The sequence below is a fragment of the Scardinius erythrophthalmus genome, assembly GCF_964197995.2.
Source record: "Scardinius erythrophthalmus genome assembly, chromosome: 9".
NCBI lineage: Eukaryota > Metazoa > Chordata > Actinopteri > Cypriniformes > Leuciscidae > Scardinius > Scardinius erythrophthalmus.
Genome location: NC_138229.1, coordinates 30851900 through 30870655, shown reverse-complemented (window position 1 = coordinate 30870655; position 18756 = coordinate 30851900). Strand labels below are relative to the sequence as shown.

The 18756-nt window shown below is 40.8% G+C and overlaps 1 protein-coding gene across 1 annotated transcript in view; it reads left to right on the top strand.

Moving 5' to 3' along the window:
• Positions 1-700: 700 nt before the first annotated feature.
• Positions 701-18756, top strand: part of LOC308696085 (phospholipid scramblase 1-like) — a 34223-nt gene continuing 16167 nt past the window's right edge. The window contains exons 1-7 of the mRNA XM_081374458.1: positions 701-878; positions 1687-1822; positions 7374-7412; positions 7529-7612; positions 7706-7776; positions 8047-8089; positions 9504-9724. Coding sequence (XP_081230584.1) covers positions 7397-7412; positions 7529-7612; positions 7706-7776; positions 8047-8089; positions 9504-9724 — 435 coding nt within the window. The 5' untranslated portion in view covers positions 701-878; positions 1687-1822; positions 7374-7396. The remainder of the gene's footprint in view (positions 879-1686; positions 1823-7373; positions 7413-7528; positions 7613-7705; positions 7777-8046; positions 8090-9503; positions 9725-18756) is intronic.

The following is an 18756-nucleotide window of genomic DNA, read 5'->3' as shown; positions in this document are numbered from 1 at the left end:
ATTGCCATTGGCTCGTTTTATATACTCGAAGGTAATAGGCTTTCTAAGCGAAACCCCAATCGTCGTCATCCGACGTAACTCGGAGTGACCACGAAAGGGAACGGAAGTTATGATGAGGTAAATAGCCAAATGCTTCTTCTTTTTTCTCTAAATAAAGTGTTAATGCGAATAGAAAATGTGAATGGCAAAAAACAACAACAACAACAGCAGCAACAACAACAGCAACAACAACAACAACAAAACATTTAGTTCTTTCTTTTTACAATATACAATTTTTCCTTTAACTTTGAATTGCACTGTTTTAATAAGAGGTTTCCTGTCAATTATGGATGGAGTGGACTGAGATTGCAAGTCACAAGGGCTGAAAAGTGAAGGAAACTGAGAGATGAGAGATTTTGTCTAAAGGGGAATTTGACAGCATACACACCTTAAAACACCTGGAAAAAAATGTAGTCTAGTATGTTTCGAAATCGTGTCGATAATTTCTATAAATAACTCTCTATATCCATGGAGACACTTCCGTCATAAAGCCAGACAAATAATTCGACGTAACATAAGAGGACCTGAGAAGTGCAAAGAGTTGTCAAGGTAAAATGGTCAAGAAGAGATTTTTTTTTTTTTTGTCAATCTGTTTCGTTTGTCTATAAGGGGTGTTCGCGATCAGAAGCACTGTTTCCCGGAAAGGAAACTCATAGGAAGTGTGCAAGATAAAGATCGGAGAGAAAAGAGTGCGATTGTCGCTCCTTAAAATACAACATAACATAACATATTCTACCTCTCTTAGAGTGGGTTTTCGGGAAAAAAATTCGAGTTAAGGAACAAAACAAGAAATCTAAGGCATCAACATCCACAGTAGGCTACTTCTCTTTGAACAACAGGTGAGTTGGCATATGAAATTCACGCAGCATAGGCTACACTGTAAAAACGTATTTAAGACTGAATCAATCGGACTAGGTTACACAGTATATAGTTCCCTTTCCTCTGGATATATAGAATTGTCATGCCGTACGCAATTATGCCTTTTCTTCACTACAACTAGCCTATATTCAGCCAGAATACTGAAGCTGGCTATTAAAAGGCAGCACTGACTAGAAAAAAAGATAGTAACATAAATGGTAATACTTTACAACAAAATTTTAACATTAGGCCTACAATTCATTGAGTAACATAAATGAACAATGAAAAATGTATATTTTTGCAACATTTATTAACCTTTGTTAATGTTAGTTAATAAAAATATTCATGTTGGTTCTCAGTTCATTAACTTGCTAACAAACAATTTTGATCTTGGAAATTTATTTAAGTTGCGATTAACATTAACTAAGGTTAATAAATGCCTTAGATGAATTGTTATTGTTCATTATTAGTTCATGTAGCCAACTAATGTCAAAAATTTAAAACGTATTATAAACCGCATAAATGATCATTACCTTTCTATTAATCACATAATGAAAATACTATTAAATATGAATTAAGATATTTTAAAACGATTAGATGATGATTTAGATCATTTAGCAATCCAGTGATTAATTATGTAAATAACTGATTGATTATTTGGTAATATTTTGTGTCCTTAAATGTTAACTGTAATGAGGTTTGTTGATAAGGGAAGGATGAGGGAACCAGCAAACAATCAACATACAGTAATTTAATATAAAAATTAACACTGCTGATTTCCCACTGCAGCGAGGGCTCTTTGACAGCGCGTTTCTCGTTCCTCTTGGATTTCGGCACCAGTGTAACAAGAAGTTACAACAAGTAACAACAAGTTTGTTGATAAGGGAAGAAGGCGGAAACTGGCGAACGATCAACATACTTTAAGGTTAGTTCACCCAAAAATGAAAATGACCTCATGATTTACTCACCCTCAAGCCATCTGTGGGATTACAAATTTAAGAATCTGTTTAAGATCTGCGGATCCTACATCCTTACATAACAGGTCAAGTCACCTTCATTTATATAGCGCTTTTAACATAATTAATTGTTTTAAAGCAGCTTTACAGTGATAATAGGAAATTACAGTAGCAGAGATTGTTTTGGCTTTACAGCAGCTCCAGGATAAAGTTATGGTCCAGCTAAAGTTAGTTTTGACTGACTGATTCACTTCCGTTTTGAAGATCATTAGTTATTAACTTAGGGGCCGCTAACACGACACCGTTATAACAGAAAACCCTCAACGCACTCCGGCTGCCCATCTGCACAAAACAGTGCCTGGTGGCTCGAGAACGCCCTCCCGGAAATTGGTTCCAAGGTGCAAACGATTATCAGTTAGCTCTGCGCAAACCTACGCAACCTCTGCGCAAACCTCTGCGCAAACACAGACGCATCACGTGTTCAGTCCATAGGTATGCACGCTTAAATATACATGTGTATTTGTAAATCAACCCTCAACAAACTACTTGTCTGGCCTTAAAAATGTATAATACATAATTATTTATCACGTCCGCGCAGCCACGTGGTGACTCTGTACAGATAAACGACAACGTCTTATCTGTACAGAGGTAAAGGGAAGGTAGAGAGCCTAGTTGACACTTCAGGACTGCGTTGTCGCCGTGTCCAGGCGCAGGTCTTTCATCAGATCTGGAAACAGTCTGGATCCGGCGGACTACGCTAAACCTCGGGATAAACAGAGAGACTAATATTAGCAAGACTCCATCCTTCTAATGATGTACTGTAACTAGTACATCAGGATTTATGGGAAGTGTTCTCGGCTGACATAAACTATGCAGCATAGAAGACTATAATGTGTTATGTGTATACTAGGCCAAAGTTTTCTAAATTTGAACTGACAGAGTGTGTCTGCTTCCCGGACAATGTTAGTAAGACTGTTCCAAATTGTTGGTGCTAAATAGGAAATTTTGATATTCTAGGTATTATCAACTGGCCGGAATTTTGAGATCGCAATAGACGTGAAGGACTATAATGCATTAAGAGCTCGCTCAAGTACTGGGGAGCTAAACTATTTAGTTCTTTGTAAGTAACCAGCAATATTTAAAAATCTATACAATGTTTAATAGGCAGCCAGTGCAGTTTTGACAGAATCGGGCTATGGTCATACTTCCTGGTTCTGGTAAGACCTTGAGCTGCTGCGTTTTGGACCAGCTGTAGTTTATTTTTTAAGTGTGCAGGGCAACCACCCATAATAGCATTACAATAATCTAGCCTTGATGTCATAAACGCATGGACTATTTGTTCTGCATTAATTTAGATATGTTTTTAAGACGGAAAAATTCGGTTTTACAGATACTAGACACGTGACTTTCAAATGAAAGATTGGTATCGAAGAGCACACCCAGGTTCCTGACTGACGACGAATACTTGACAGAGCAGCCATCAAGTGTTAGACAGTATTCTAGATTATTACGTGTGGAAGTTTTTTGTCCAATAATTAGAATTAGAACAATAATTCAGAATTAAGTGATAGGAAATTACTAGTCATCCAGTTTTTTATATCAGCGAGCTATGCATTGTAAATTTTGTGAATTGGTTTCGTCAAGGCGTGAAGAAATATAGAGCTATCATCAACATGACAATGAAAGCTAATGCCATGCTTCCTAATGATATCTCCTAAGAGTAGCATATACAGAGTGAACAGCAGCGGTCCTAGTACTGAGCCTCGTGGTACGCCATACTGAACTTTTGATCGATAAGACATCTCTTCATTTACTGCTACAAACTGATAACGGTCAGATAAGTATGATTTAAACCATGCTAATGCAATTTCACTAATGCCAGCATAATTTTCGAGTCTATTTAAAAGAATGTTGTGGTCGATAGTGTCAAATTCAGCACTAAGATCGAGTAACACTAATAGAGAGACACAACCACGATCAGATGATAATAGCAAATCATTTGTGACTCTAACGAGAGCTGTTTCGCTATGGTACGGTCTAAATCCGGACTGAAAATCCTCACAGATATCATTTCTTTCTAAAAAGGAACACAGTTGTGAAGATACTGCCTTTTCTAGTATCTTTGACAAAAATGGTAGATTTGAGATCGGCATGTAATTGACTAATTCTGTAGGATCAAGTTGTGTCTAGATAATGATCGGAGATGTCATCGCTCTGCTGCTGAATTTCGCATAAAAAACTAAAGAGAAGTACACTGTATTTAGAATTTTAGGTAAAGATGATGACATCACATGAATGATCCTATTAAGCAAAGATTTTAGCAAGAGGTTGCTGCCAGTCCTGTTCTTTTTATTGTGAGTAATTGAGTCGGACTGATACTATCACCTTGGAGTCTCTGTCCTATTCTTTGAAAAGTTATGTTGATTGGATTAGGGGTGGCAACACACTAGAGAAAGGGGCTATTACCTGGATAGTTAATTTGAATGCTTTGTTTAAGGTCGTCACCCAGGTGCTTTGTCTAAGCACTTCCCACTAACATCATAAAAGTTTGTGGAAGAAAAATATATACATATTATATACATAAAAAATATACATATATTCAAAACTAAAAAAAATAATAATAATAACTAGCCGTGTTGATTACTTTTATGATGGATCTATGCACTTTTTTGGGCTTCAAAAGCTTGGAAGAGCCAGGACATTTTTAAATATGTTTTAGTAAGGGGTTTCCTGTCAATTATGGATGGAGTGGACTGAGATTGCAAGTCACAAGGAAAGTTTTTTTTCCTAAGGAAGTGAAACGTGAAGGAAACAGAGATTTGTCAATAGGGGAATTTGAAAAAAAAAAAGCAGAAGCAGACACACCTTAGAACACCTGGAAAATGTAGTATGTTTCGAAATCGTGTAACGGTGTAATGCTGATAATTTCTATAGATATAAATAACTCTCTATATCCATGGAGACGCTTCCATCATAAAGCCAGACAAATAATTCGACGTAACATAAGAGGACCTGAGAAACGGCAAGAGTTGTCAAGGTAAAATGGTCATGAAGAGATTTTTTTTGACAGTCTGTTTCGTTTGTCTGTTTTGCGATCAGAAGCTCTGTTTCCCGGAAAGGAAACTCATAGGCAGTGTGCAAGATAAAGATCGAAGAGAAAAGAGATTGTCGCTCATTAAAATACATATATTTAAAAAGTATATATATTCTACCTCTCTTAGAGTGGGTTTTCGGGAAAAGAAATCAAGTTAAGGAACAAAACAAGAAATCTACAGCATCAACATCCACAGTAGGCTACTTCTCTTTGAACAACAGAGTTGGCATATGAAAATTCATGCAGCATAGGCTACACTGTAAAAACATATTTAAGACTGAATCAATCGGACTAGGTTACACAGTAGCATATAGTTTCCTTTCCTCTGGAAATATAGAATTGTCATGTCATTGTTATGTAGCCTACGCAATTATGCCTTTTCTTCACTACAACTGCAGTGGTTGTCGGAATTGATGGCACCCCTGGTAAATATGAACAAAAATGGTTGTAAAAAAATAAATCTGCATTGTTTATCCGTTTGATCTTTCCTTAAAAAAAATCTTAAAAATCTAACCTTTCCTTGAATTAAAAGAATTGAATTTGGGGGGTTAATCACATTATGAAATAAATGTTTTTCTCCAAAACACGTCGGCCACAATTATTGGCACCCCTAGAATTTTTTATGAGAAAAATATCTCTGAAGTATATTCTCATTAATATTTACCTTTATTTAGCACACCAGGGTGACTAGGAACATGAAATTGTCCAGCTATGACTTCTTGTTTCACAGGAGTTTAAATATGAGGAAACACAAAGGCCAAATTCCCTGAAACATCCATCACAATGAGTAAAACCAAAGAATATAGTTCTGATGTGCAGCAAGAGATTGTTGAGCATCACAAAACAGAAAGTGGCTGTAAGAAAATAGCTAAAGAATTGAAAATCCCCATTTTGACCATCAGGGCAATAATTAAGAAGTTATAATCAACTAAAGATAAAGATGTTACGAATCTGCCAGGAAGAGGACGTGTGTCTATATTGTCTGAATGGATGGTGAGGAGGAAAGTTTGAGTGGCCAAACACTCTCCAAGGATCATAAATGGAGAATTGCAGAGATTACTTGAATCTTGGGGTCAGAAAGACTAAAAAAATGATCAAACAACCCTTACATCCCCACATGTTGTTTGGGAGGGTATTTATTTAATACTGTGAAGCTGCTTTGATACAATCTGTATTGTGAAAAGCGCTATATAAATAAAGTTGACTTGACTTGACTTGAGGGTTTCAAGAAAAATCCTCCTCGCTCCTCCAAAAACAAACTCCAGCATATTCAGTTGTCAGACACGACTGGAACTTCAAAAGTGACCGGATTCTGTGGTCAGATGAAACAAAAAAAGGGCTTTTTGCCAGCAAACCCAGCAGATGTGTTTGGTGCAAACAGGGATGAAGAGTACCCCATGCCTACGGTTAAATATACTGCTGGATCTTATATGTTGTGGGCCTATTTATTTGCTGGAGGTCCTGGACTTCTTGTTCAGATACATGGTATCATGGATTCTAGCAAATACCAACAGAAAAAAAATAAAAACCTGACTGCCTCTGCTAGAAATCTTATAATGGGCCAAGGTTGGATCTTCCATCATGACAACGGTCCAAAACAAACATCAAAATCAACAAAAAAATGTGTCACTAAGCACAAAATTAAGCTTCTGCGATGACCGTCCCAGTCTAAATGAGTGGGGTGAACTGAAGAGAAGAAGCACCAACATGCACTTGTGATTCTGAATGATCTGGAGAGATTCTGTATGGAGGAATGGTCTCTGAGCTCTTGTCAGGTGTTCTCCAAACTCATCAGGCATTAAAGGAGAAAACTCTGAGCTGTTATCTTGGTAAAAGGAGGTTGCAAAAAGTATTTAATAAAAGGGTGCCAATAATTATGGCCCACGTGTTTTGGAGAAAAACATTTATTTTATAATGTGATTTACCCCCACTTTCAATTCTTTTACTTCAATGAAAGGTTAAAGATAGTTACAAGATAACATACTTTTTAAGGCCTCATTTTTATTTTATTTTGTTTTCCTCTTTTTCCATTTTTTAAGGCACTTTTTTGGGCTTCAAAATCTCTTCCTCCGTTCGCTGCCATTATAAAGCTTGGAAGAGCCAGGACATTTGTTAAATATATTCTCTGATTGTGTGAAATAAGAAAGTCATATACACCTGGGATGGCTTGAGGGTGAGTGAATTATCACAAAATCTGACTATATCTAGTTTGGATTCTGCACCTGTCATTCAACTTCCCGGGTAATTCCTAGTCAATTCCCAGGTTTCTCAGCCTAAATTATGCATATTAATGCCCTCCTGTTTTGCGGATTAATTGGCTATTAAAAACTCTGTTGGGCTTCCAAAATTCCATTCCTTACAATGCATGGAAAAAACTTACAGGGAAATATTTGCTAAACTTGCTTTTCTGGTTTGCATGTTTGCAGAGAGTAATTTGCAGCTGCCCACCATGGCAACAAATAATGGTAAGTTTGTCAAAACCTTATCATCAGTAACCTGATCCTGACAGCAATGTGTTAAATTGCTGTTATACAGTACACAACTAAAAGAACAACCTGCTCTTTGAAACTCTTTAAACTAGGTTACCCCATTGACCTCCAACCACAGAAAAATGCAACTGATTCCGCCCCTCCTTATAGCCAGGGACCAGCCATACCAGGCAATGGTAAGGGAATCTATGGAAAATGTGATTTTTCAAAATCGTATCTCACTTTTTCAGATCCTGATGTTTAAGGTGTAATTTTCTTTCTTTTGCTAGGTCAAGTGCCAATGATGCCAGTTCCACAGAGACCCGAAGGCTGTCCACCAGGACTGGAGTACCTGACCCAGGTAGAGCTTCACTGCTGTGATTGAACAGTTCTGTATGACACTGAATACACTGATGTTTTTTGTTTTCTTGCATGAGATGGTATCTTCTCAGGAAGTGGTGACTAAGCTTGCATTAGTTTTGTGGCTTTGAAATGATTACAAGAAGTTCTGCTCCACTTCTTGGAATAACTGTATATTACTAGAGAAACACTGCCATCCATGCCATCCAAAGTACACCTAAAGATAATCCTGAAGATGGTTTTCAACATTTGTTCCCTTTTTACAACACAGATTGATCAACTTCTTGTAAAGCAGAAAGTTGAGTTAATTGAAGGTAATATTGTGATGTTTGTTGTAGTTTTTCCAGTGATATTAATTAGTTTTTTGTAAAACTTTTTAATTACTGAATATTTTGAATGTGTTTAAATGTAAGGCATATTACCTCTCTATAAGCCTTCACAGTAACCCTTTGGTTACTTCTGCTTGATCATATAAGCTTTACACAACATCCCATAGGAATGAACTGGAAATTTACATGAACAATATGATTTTCCGTTAAATTAATGTTTTCATAGAATATTGACTCGGCCTATCAAGCAGCCAAGAAGTAGTGACATGACAACTTTATAGCCATGCCATAGCAACCAGTTACAGCAACACCCTAGCAACCACCTCATAGACTTCCACAAAAAAAAAAAAAAAAAAAAAAAAAAAAGATGAGAAGGATATCTTTGAATTAGAACATAATATAGATAACGGGGTGGAATGTTTGGAATCAGACTGGCAAGCATTTTTAAATATCCCAAGTAGTTTTTAAATATCTCAAGTAGTATTTAAATGGTTCCATGGTCATCAAGCTGCATGACTTAACTTTTTAGTTAACCCACTCACCAGTCACAGCAGACCCACTTTTGGGTCGCGACCCATCAATTGAGAAACTCTGATTTAGAGCACCCTAGCAACCGTATAGTTAAATGAGCCAGCCATATCTCGGCACCAGAACATTGTTGAATCACAGTGTTGGTTTGTTCGTTTATTTGTTTGTTTTTGGATTCAGACTGGCAAATAGTCTTTAAAAATCTCCCTGGAAACTATCTAGTCACACTCTAGCAACAATTTACAGCACCCTAGCGACCGTATGGTTATATCTTTGCAACCACATAGCAGTTCCCTAGTAAATACTCAAAACACAATAGCAACTACCAAGCAACACCCCGACAAAAACCTGAACACCATTGCAAAGCTTAGAAATGCCATATCAACCACCTAGAACACCTTAGGAGCTGCCTAGCAACAACCTAGCTACTTACTAGCAACCACAGTGCCGAGTATTGCCATGGCAAGCACCACTCAGAGTTTTTTTTTTTTTTTTTTTCATAAAATGTACTATCTAGTTTGTATTTTATTTTATTTATTTATGATTTATATTTATTTATTCATTCTATTTTATAGAAGGTGAAAAAAGGCCCAGTCACAATGTTTTATATTATTTTTGCTTATAACAATTCTGTAATATGAATCTGTATTATTAATATTACAGCACTCTGTAATATTAAACACAGGACTTCCATAGAATTCTATTTGAAAAAAGCTTTTCTAATAATATGGCATATGGCAACAGTTGCCGAGGTAGTATTGGTAGTAAGCTTTTTAAGGCAGGGCTTACAGATAGGTCAGTAATGCAGTGCACTCAACTTGATATTCACAGGTATGTTTTGTTTTTATTGTGTTATTGATTCATATCACAGTTATATTGGGCTGGGAGACCAATAACAAGTACATGGTGAAGAACAACTTGGGGCAACAGGTGTTCTATGCGGCTGAGGAAAACGACTGCTGTAACAGACAGTTCTGTGGGCCAATGCGCTCATTCGTCATCCATGTTCAGGATAACTTGGGACAGGAAGTGATGACGCTCACACGCCCTTTGAAATGTGGATGCTGCTGCTGCCCCTGTTGCCTGCAAGAGGTAAAACATGTTTCTGTTCATTAAAGGGCCCCTATTATTGATTTTTGAAAATGACCTTTCATTTAGTGTGTAACATAGCTCTAAGTGAATGTAAACATTCGACTTCTCAAATCTCAGAGTTTAATGTAGGATTCACAAACCGCTTGCTCTTGAAAGATGGTGTTCAAAATATAGTTTTGAGTTTTATATTATGTAGGTCTCCTGCTAACTGGTTAACTTACACTCACCTAAAGGATTATTAGGAACACCTGTTCAATTTCTCATTAATGCAATTATCTAATCAACCAATCACATGGCAGTTGCTTCAATGCATTTAGGGGTGTGGTCCTGGTCAAGACAATCTCATGAACTCCAAACTGAATGTCAGAATGGGAAAGAAAGGTGATTTAAGCAATTTTGAGCGTGGCATGGTTGTTCGTGCCAGACGGGCCGGTCTGAGTATTTCACAATCTGCTCAGTTACTGGGATTTTCACGCACAACCATTTCTAGGGTTTACAAAGAATGGTGTGAAAAGGGAAAAACATCCAGTATGCGGCAGTCCTGTGGGCGAAAATGCCTTGTTGATGCTAGAGGTCAGAGGAGAATGGGCCGACTGATTCAAGCTGATAGAAGAGCAACTTTGACTGAAATAACCACTCGTTACAACCGAGGTATGCAGCAAAGCATTTGTGAAGCCACAACACGCACAACCTTGAGGCGGATGGGCTACAACAGCAGAAGACCCCTACAACAGCAGAAGACCCCACCGGGTACCACTTATCTCCACTACAAATAGGAAAAAGAGGCTACAGTTTGCACGAGCTCACCAAAATTGGACAGTTGAAGACTGGAAAAATGTTGCCTGGTCTGATGAGTCTCGATTTCTGTTGAGACATTCAGATGGTAGAGTCAGAATTTGGCGTAAACAGAATGAGAGCATGGATCCATCATGCCTTGTTACCACTGTGCAGGCTCGTGGTGGTGGTGTAATGGTGTGGGGGATGTTTTCTTGGCACACTTTAGGCCCCTTAGTGCCAATTGGGCATCGTTTAAATGCCACGGCCTACCTGAGCATTGTTTCTGACCATGTCCATCCCTTTATGACCACCATGTACCCATCCTCGAATGGGTACTTCCAGCAGTATAATGCACCATGTCACAAAGCTGGAATCATTTCAAATTGGTTTCTTGAACATGACAATGAGTTCACTGTACTAAAATGGCCCCCACAGTCACCAGATCTCAACCCAATAGAGCATCTTTGGGATGTGGTAGAACGGGAGCTTCGTGCCCTGGATGTGCATCCCACAAATCTCCATCAACTGCAAGATGCTATCCTATCAATATAGGCCAACATTTCTAAAGAATGCTTTCAACACCTTATTGAATCAATGCCACGTAGAATTAAGGCAGTTCTGAAGGCGAAAGGGGGTCAAACACAGTATTAGTATGATGTTCCTAAAAATCCTTTAGGTGAGTTTCCATTATTACTGTCTTACTGAAATACTTCTGCTAATCAGTTGTGGGTCACTATTACCTAAAACTGTGTCTATTAATGCAGATTGTCTGTCGTTCTCACTACTTTGAGTAAAGATTTAAGCATGGAGCAAGATTTGTTTTACCAACGTTTATGTTACACCAGTCATTCACGCTAGAGCTCGGCTAATGAATGCACTGTTATTGAAACAGTTTCCACATGTTCACTGCAATAAATTAGTAAAATACTCGGTAAGTAAATAAGTACAAGTAAAATAATTGTTTTGTTGATGGAAATACACTTGTTAATGCTGATGGTGAGGAATTACAGCTGCAACATCTCATAATGAAACTGTTATGTACCTCAAACTGATAAATATAGTGTATCTCAGAGAAATGTCCTGCTCGAGTCGTCCTTGCGATGGAGGTTCGGGTTGAAAAACTAGTTCTTTCAATGTTTCATCATCGCATCCGTGCTCGGATTGATATGGTAAAATCAATGTCATTGTTGGTTAATGTGTTTAGTTTACTGCGTAGGAAGCCTCAGACTCAGGACAAGCAGAGGCAGCCATACCTGTCAACATTTGGTTACCAAAATACTAGGGGTGTAACGATACACAAAACTGACGGTTCGGTACGCCCCATGGTTTTGACATCTCGGTTCGGTTCGGTTCGGTGGGGTGGGGGGTTTAGAAAGCTAAAATTGCTTCTTTTTTCTTTTTTTACAGTGGTTTAATGAACAAATTCTGTCTTTGTCTTTAATTAAATTACAATTAAACTTTTCACAAGGATAAAAAAAAAAAGATCTGCTAATGCTGTAAACTATAGGGAGCCCACACGTTAGGCTACTATAACCTTAAAGGTTAACAACAGAGCCTAGACTTTTAGCCTAATTTCAGATACTATTTATTTTTAGATATAATAATCAACACTTAACACATTGTATGAAAACATGTAAACTGCACATAAGGCAGTTTTCTCATTAACTTATGTTTTCTACTCTAATTTGTTATTGAAATATAAATATTTACACAGTTGCTGTCATTTTCATGACAGATATTTAAAACATAGGCTACATTAAATAATCAAGATATCAATCATTAACATGTTAAGTAAAATATATTATATAGGCTAGTATAGTGCATTTATTTAGTGCAAGAGTTCATTTAGGAACCAACAAGCTGTGGGCACTGAATGACTTGCCTGAGGTAAATATAAGGCTATGTGACAAACTAAGAAAAACTAAGACGTTTTCTTAGCGTCTTTCCGCTGCTGAAACACTGATCGATTGATTACACAAGTTATGATGCCTTTCAGTAAGTATACTGTCTTTTAACATAACGTGTCCATGTTTAATCTGTACTGTTAACTGAGGAAGAGAAACGCGTTTACTCATCCGTACCACAAAACACAACAAACAGTGTTCCAGCCAATAACTGGCAAGCAGTATTTGAGGGTGGAGTTTGGGGGGTTATTGCGCGTACACATGAAGAGGGAAGTTTGAATTATGGCCGACACACGACCAAAGAGACGACGTTCCGATGAACAAATTGCAAAGAAGAGGGACAAGGATAGATTGCGATAGATCGTTACGGTGAATGTGATTTCACCAAGTACCACATGTTTCTGGATCAACATCTTTGTTGATCCTGGAACAACTTTCCAATCAACCAATCAGATTTGAGGGACAAGTTTACAGTTTATGTCAAGTTTAGGCTTAGAACCAGGGTGAGATGGTTCAACATCAGTGTTATTCGCCTATCATTTCCTTCTGATTTTAGGGAAAAGTTATGGGTGGGGTTAGGTTTAGGGGTAGGGATAGGGTAAGGAATAAATTTTGGGACAGGAATGTTATTCCAGGATCAACAAAATATGTTGATCCAGGAATATGTCTTACTTGACAAAATCAAGTAAGCCATATCGTTACACCCTAATAAAAAAAACATTAATTATAATTTTTAATGTCTACACATATAATTGTTATCTGTCTACCAAGCTCATATCTGTCTACCTGATGTCATGTCTCTCATAGCATCACAAGGCGGGCTTGATTCCTCTGGAACTGGGGATTCGACTGCGTTGCCTCCCTTGGGAGTGCCAGTGTTAGCCGGGTCAGATCCAGCCTCCGACTTCACTGCCCTCGATGGCGTGGACATGCATGAGGGCAGTGCTGACCTGAGACTTCTGTCAGAGCAGGCCGCGGGAACTTGACCACGATCCCACGTCGGGACGCTATGTCTCCCAGCTCCGGGCAGGTTGTTCTGCTGCGGACTATACCGACCTCGCTCTACGGGTGACGTTAGTCACTGCATGATCCCTGGGCCAGGTGATGTCCACATGTGTGGTCCAGGATCACCATTAGAGCTCAACCAGGTTGATGTGATTTTCTCACCTCCCCCATGTTCCAGGCTGGGCTCTTCGGCGGTGTGGTTGAGGACTGTGCCCAACAGTTTTAAACCACCCAATAGCAGACTAACGCCCTTCTGCTCCAGCGGTTATCCGTCCGTGCGATTTCCTTAGTCTGCTTCCGGGCGACATACTCTGACGTACTCCTCCCATCTCCGCCCCTAAGTCGGCCAAACGCCAGGCTAAGCAGCATTCCTGAGATGGGCATTTTGGAGTTAGGGCTCAGTTCTTTTCAGGAGCCAGTGGATGGCCGGGGAGAATCTTTTGTTTTCAAAGAACTGATGCCCCTTCCTCTGAGCCCCAAGAGGCTGTGGATGGCAGTGTGCGACGCTCTGCCTCTCCAGTCGTCCCCCTCTGTCGCCAGACCCCTGTCAGAGCAGGCCTCCGTGGAACGCTGGTCCTTCCCGGGCCTACTCTGTCATGACGCAGCTTATGACCGTGCCCCCACACGCTACGCCTCCCACGTCTAGGCTGGTCATTCCACCTCGTTGCCCCATCGAGTGTACGTCTGTGGTTCCCATGACCCAGTTTGTATGTGATTCAGTTTGCACAGTCTCCTCCCCGATTCTGTGGAGTCTGCTATACCATGATCGGTGGCCACCCTACTGGCTACTAATCAAGATTGTCCCTTCAGCCAAAATGTAGTCTGGCTTCTACAGCCCCTACTTCATTGTACCCAAGAAAACCGGTGGGTTCGGCCAATCCTGGACCTGTGCATCTTGATCCCTTCACAGGCTTCCGTTCAAGATGTTGACAGCGAAACGCATCTCCGAATGTGTTCGTCCGGTGTATTGGTTTGCAGCGATCGACCTGAAGGACGCCTACTTTCATGTCTCCATCCTTCCTCGTCAGACTGTTTCTACGGTTTTCTATGGAATCAGAAGCATCTGAGGTCACTTTGAGCCATTTTTATCCCGAGAGACCTGAACCATGCAGCCGACGTGCTCTCACGGTTTCAGCCACTGAATGAATGGAGACTCCATCCCCAGACGGTTTAGCTGATTTGGGAACAGTTTGGCGATGCACAGGTAGATGTGTTTGCCTCCCACGACTCTTCCCATTGCAGCCTGTTTTACTCCCTGACGAGGGCACGCTCGGCATGGATGCACTGGTGGCCACGGGGCCTCCGCAGGTATATATTTCCCCCAGTGAGCCTTCTTGCATGAACTTTGTGCAAGATCAGGGAGGACGAGGAGCAGGTCATATTGGTTGCGCCTCATTGGTCCACCCGGACCTGGTTCTCTGAACTAGAACTCCTCACGACAGCACCTCCATGGCCAATTCCTCTGAGGAAGGACCTCCTTTCTCAGAGATGGGGCACCCTCTGGCAACCTCGACCCGATCTATGGAACCTACATGTGTGGCTTCTGGACAGACCGAGGCAGGTTTGAGTACCCTACCACCACAGGTGATGGCTACCATCACTTCCACTAGGGCTGTGTCTACTCGACATGCCTATGCGTTGAAGTGGAACCTATTCGTCACCTGGTGCTCTTCTTGCCGAGAAGACGGCAGAAAATGCCCGTTCAGTGTCGTGCTTTCCTTCCTGCAAGATGGGTTGGAGCGAAGGCTGTCTCCCTTCACCCTTAAAATGTATGTTTCTGCTATCGCCGCACATCACGACACATTTGAAGGTAAGTCTCTGGGGAAACATTACCAGGTCATCAGGTTCCTTAGAGGAACAAGGAGACTAAATCCTCCTTGCTCTCCTCTCTTACCCTCTTGGGACCTCGCAGTGGTTCTATCTGCCCTGCAGAGAGCTCTCTTTGAGCCTTTACAATCATTTGAGCTTAAGTTCCTGTAAACACTTTTACAATCTACAGTTCAAATTTTTTAAAGTCTTTTATGCTCAACAAGGCTATATTAATTTAAAAAAAAGATATTGTAAACAGCAATAGTGTCAAATATTATTATAATTGAAAATAACTTTTAATTTTAATATATTGTAAAATGTAATTTATTCCTGTGATGTCAAAAGCATAATTTCAGCATCATTACTCCAGTCTTCAGTGTCACATGATCCTTCAGAAATCATTATAATATGCTGATTTGCTGCTCAATAAACATTTATTATTAATTATTTATTATCAATGTCAAATTAAAAACGGCTTACTTTTTGTGGAAACTGTGATTCAAAGTTCAGAAGACTATATTTTTTCAGATATTTTTTTTCTGTAATATTATAAATGTATTTACTGTCACTATATATCAATTGAATGATTAAATGAATCCTTGCTGAATGAAATTAATCTTTCAAAATTGATTTGAAAAATAAATAAAATAAAATCAGGGCAGAGCAGAGCTAGCTCCAGTGGAGCACTGAAGAGGGGGTATCTGAAGTAACAAAAGGGGTTGATGTAACGTGGAGTATCTCCAGCTAGAACAAAAACAGATGTGGCCCATTCAAGTATTTTGTTGGACCGTAAACAAACCTGTCGCTACTACAGCTATTAAACTAAAAGCTACTGAGAGAATACAGATGGCAGAGCATTGACAAATATTACATAAAACAAAAAGGAAAATTGCCTAGGCCAAAATATTCAAAATAAAAGTAATTAATTGCGTCTGCTTTACTATTGTGATCTATTGTGAAAACATTGTGATATGTGATCCATTTAACAGATGCATAATTTTATGATAAGTTAGATCAGCCTGAACTGCAAGTGGTGAAAAATTATAAAGTGAAATAATCAACTAACTATGACCAATTTTCTCGCCCTCTTAATATATTATCATACCTAAAAATATTTTATCATACCTTTAGCCTACTCAGTAGAGCTGCATCCTTCGGGCACGGGAAGCTTGTGTGTCAAATGGGCCAATCACAATGTGACTTTGTGTCTCAGACTGTCCTTAACTAAAATGTTGCTATAGTAGCTTAATATTAAAGCAAGAAAACGTCTCGGGTTACTGGATGTAACCCTGGTTCCCCGAGAGAGGGGAACGAGACGCTGCGTCGAAACGCTACGGGGAATGCCTTCGGCATGCGCTATCTGAAGTCACTATACAACTATCCCAATCTGGATTGGTGCGCGTCATCGTGCGTCATGACGTCACATGTGACGGTGACCCGGACGCTATATAAGGGTCACAGGAACAAGGAAATGACAGCTTCGACAAGGTTCAAAGCAGCTGCTCTCGGGGCGCCCCGAAGGTGGGGAGAAGGGACGCAGCGTCTCGTTCCCCTCTCTCGGGGAACCAGGGTTACATCCAGTAACCCGAGACGTTCCCCTTCGTTACGGGGAACTCCCGCTGCGTCGAAACGCTACGGGGAACGAGTACCAGCTAGCCCCCACCGAGAACAGGCGCCCCTGGTGTGAAACATCTGGCACACTCAGAGGCGCTACGCCAGGAGTTGACAAAATCCCATTAGACTAAGAATCATAATCCTTATTTGGTGTGGTAAGGGAAAGATGCCTCAGCAACTTCAAAATTGAAATATGACCTGTATAACCTAAGCAGGTCCCTCCTTCAACTCCTAACCCGTCTAAAGGGAAAACTCCTTTCTTTGGAAGCCCAAAAACCAGGCTCTCTTGCACCGTCCATGCAACAGAGGATAAATACCTGTCACAAATTAAAAGCCTCCGGTCTTATAGAGACCGGGGATGAGAGAAAGCTTATAATTCCAAAATACCCTGCAGTGCCGACAGGGGCCAGGGGTCACCTGTCAGCCTGCAACAACAGGATTCATCTAAGAAGCTAAAGGATCAAATGGAGGTTATGGGACGGTCGTACGTGCCCACCCCCAGAGCATACGGAGGCAGAATGCGCCATAGAGGCTCTGAACATGGATGAGAGGTCCCGGAAGGGTGTAGAAATTCCCGTACTGAAGCCAATGGGCAGTAAACACTGGGTTCACCCTCCCTTAAATTATCCTGCATAGCCAGGAGTTCCAGAAGAAATTAGAACTAAAGCGATCTAAACCCCCTCAAGGGCCAGACCCAAAGATTCCAATCTTCAGGACGCGGGTGAAATAAAGAGCCCGCCGCCTGAGTCAACAGATCTCCCCTAATTGGTAACTGCCATGGGGAGCCTGCCAGGAGACTAACCAGGTCGGAAAACCAAATCCGAGTCGGCCAGAATGGAGCTACAAGAATAATATCTACTCCATACCTCCTTACTCTTTCCAGAACTCCAGGGAGCAAAGACACCGGGGGAAAGGCGTACAGACGTCGCCTCGGCCACGTCTGTACCATAGCATCCAGGCCCAAAGGCGCAGGGTGCAAAAGAGAGAACCAGAGCGGGCAATGAGAATTCTCATGAGAAGCGAATAAATCCACCTCCGCCTGGCCAAATCTCTCCCAAATGAGCTTCACCACCTCAGGGTGAAGCCTCCATTCCCCGGGCCCCGGCCCCTGCCTCGACAGGGTGTCCGCTCCCACATTCTCAACCCCAGGTATATACATGGATCTCACAGAGAGAAATTTGTCCTTAGACCACAGTAATATATGATGGGCTAACTTACACAGAGGTCGAGACCTCAAGCCCCCCTGATGGTTGATATAAGAGACCACAGATACATTATCAGACCTAACCAGGACATGATGGCCTCTGAGATCTGGGAGAAAATGCCTAAAGGCGAAAAACACTGCCATCATCTCGAGGAAATTAATATGTCGAGAAAGATGGCGGTCTTCCCAGACGCCCCGGGTGAAACGGCCCTCCATAACCGCACCCCAGCCAGTGCGGGAAGCATCCGTGGTCAGAATTTTTCTGTGACCCGAAGTTCCCAACACCTGGCCTTGAGACAGGAACTGAACATCTTTCCAACTGACTAGTGCACGTAGGCACCTGGACGTAACTCTAATCGTGCGGAAGGGGTTACCCCTCGGGGAAAACCCCCTGGTCCTGAGCCACCACTGCAGGGCCCTCATATGGAGCAAGCCGAAGGGAATTACCACTGAAGCGGCTGCCATAAGGCCCAAAACTCTTTGGAATCGTTTTACAGTGATGGCCTGACCTATCCTAATCGTCTTGACCTCAGTTAAGATACTCTCGATACGAGTTTGAGTTAGTTGGACTCGCATGGCTTGCGAATCCCACTCTGTCCCCAGGAATGTTGTTCTTTGCTGGGGACACAAGGAACTCTTCTTAACATTGAGTCTTAATCCCAAGCACTGAAGATGACGCAAAACAACATCTCGATGTTGGATTGCCAGGCTCTCTGACT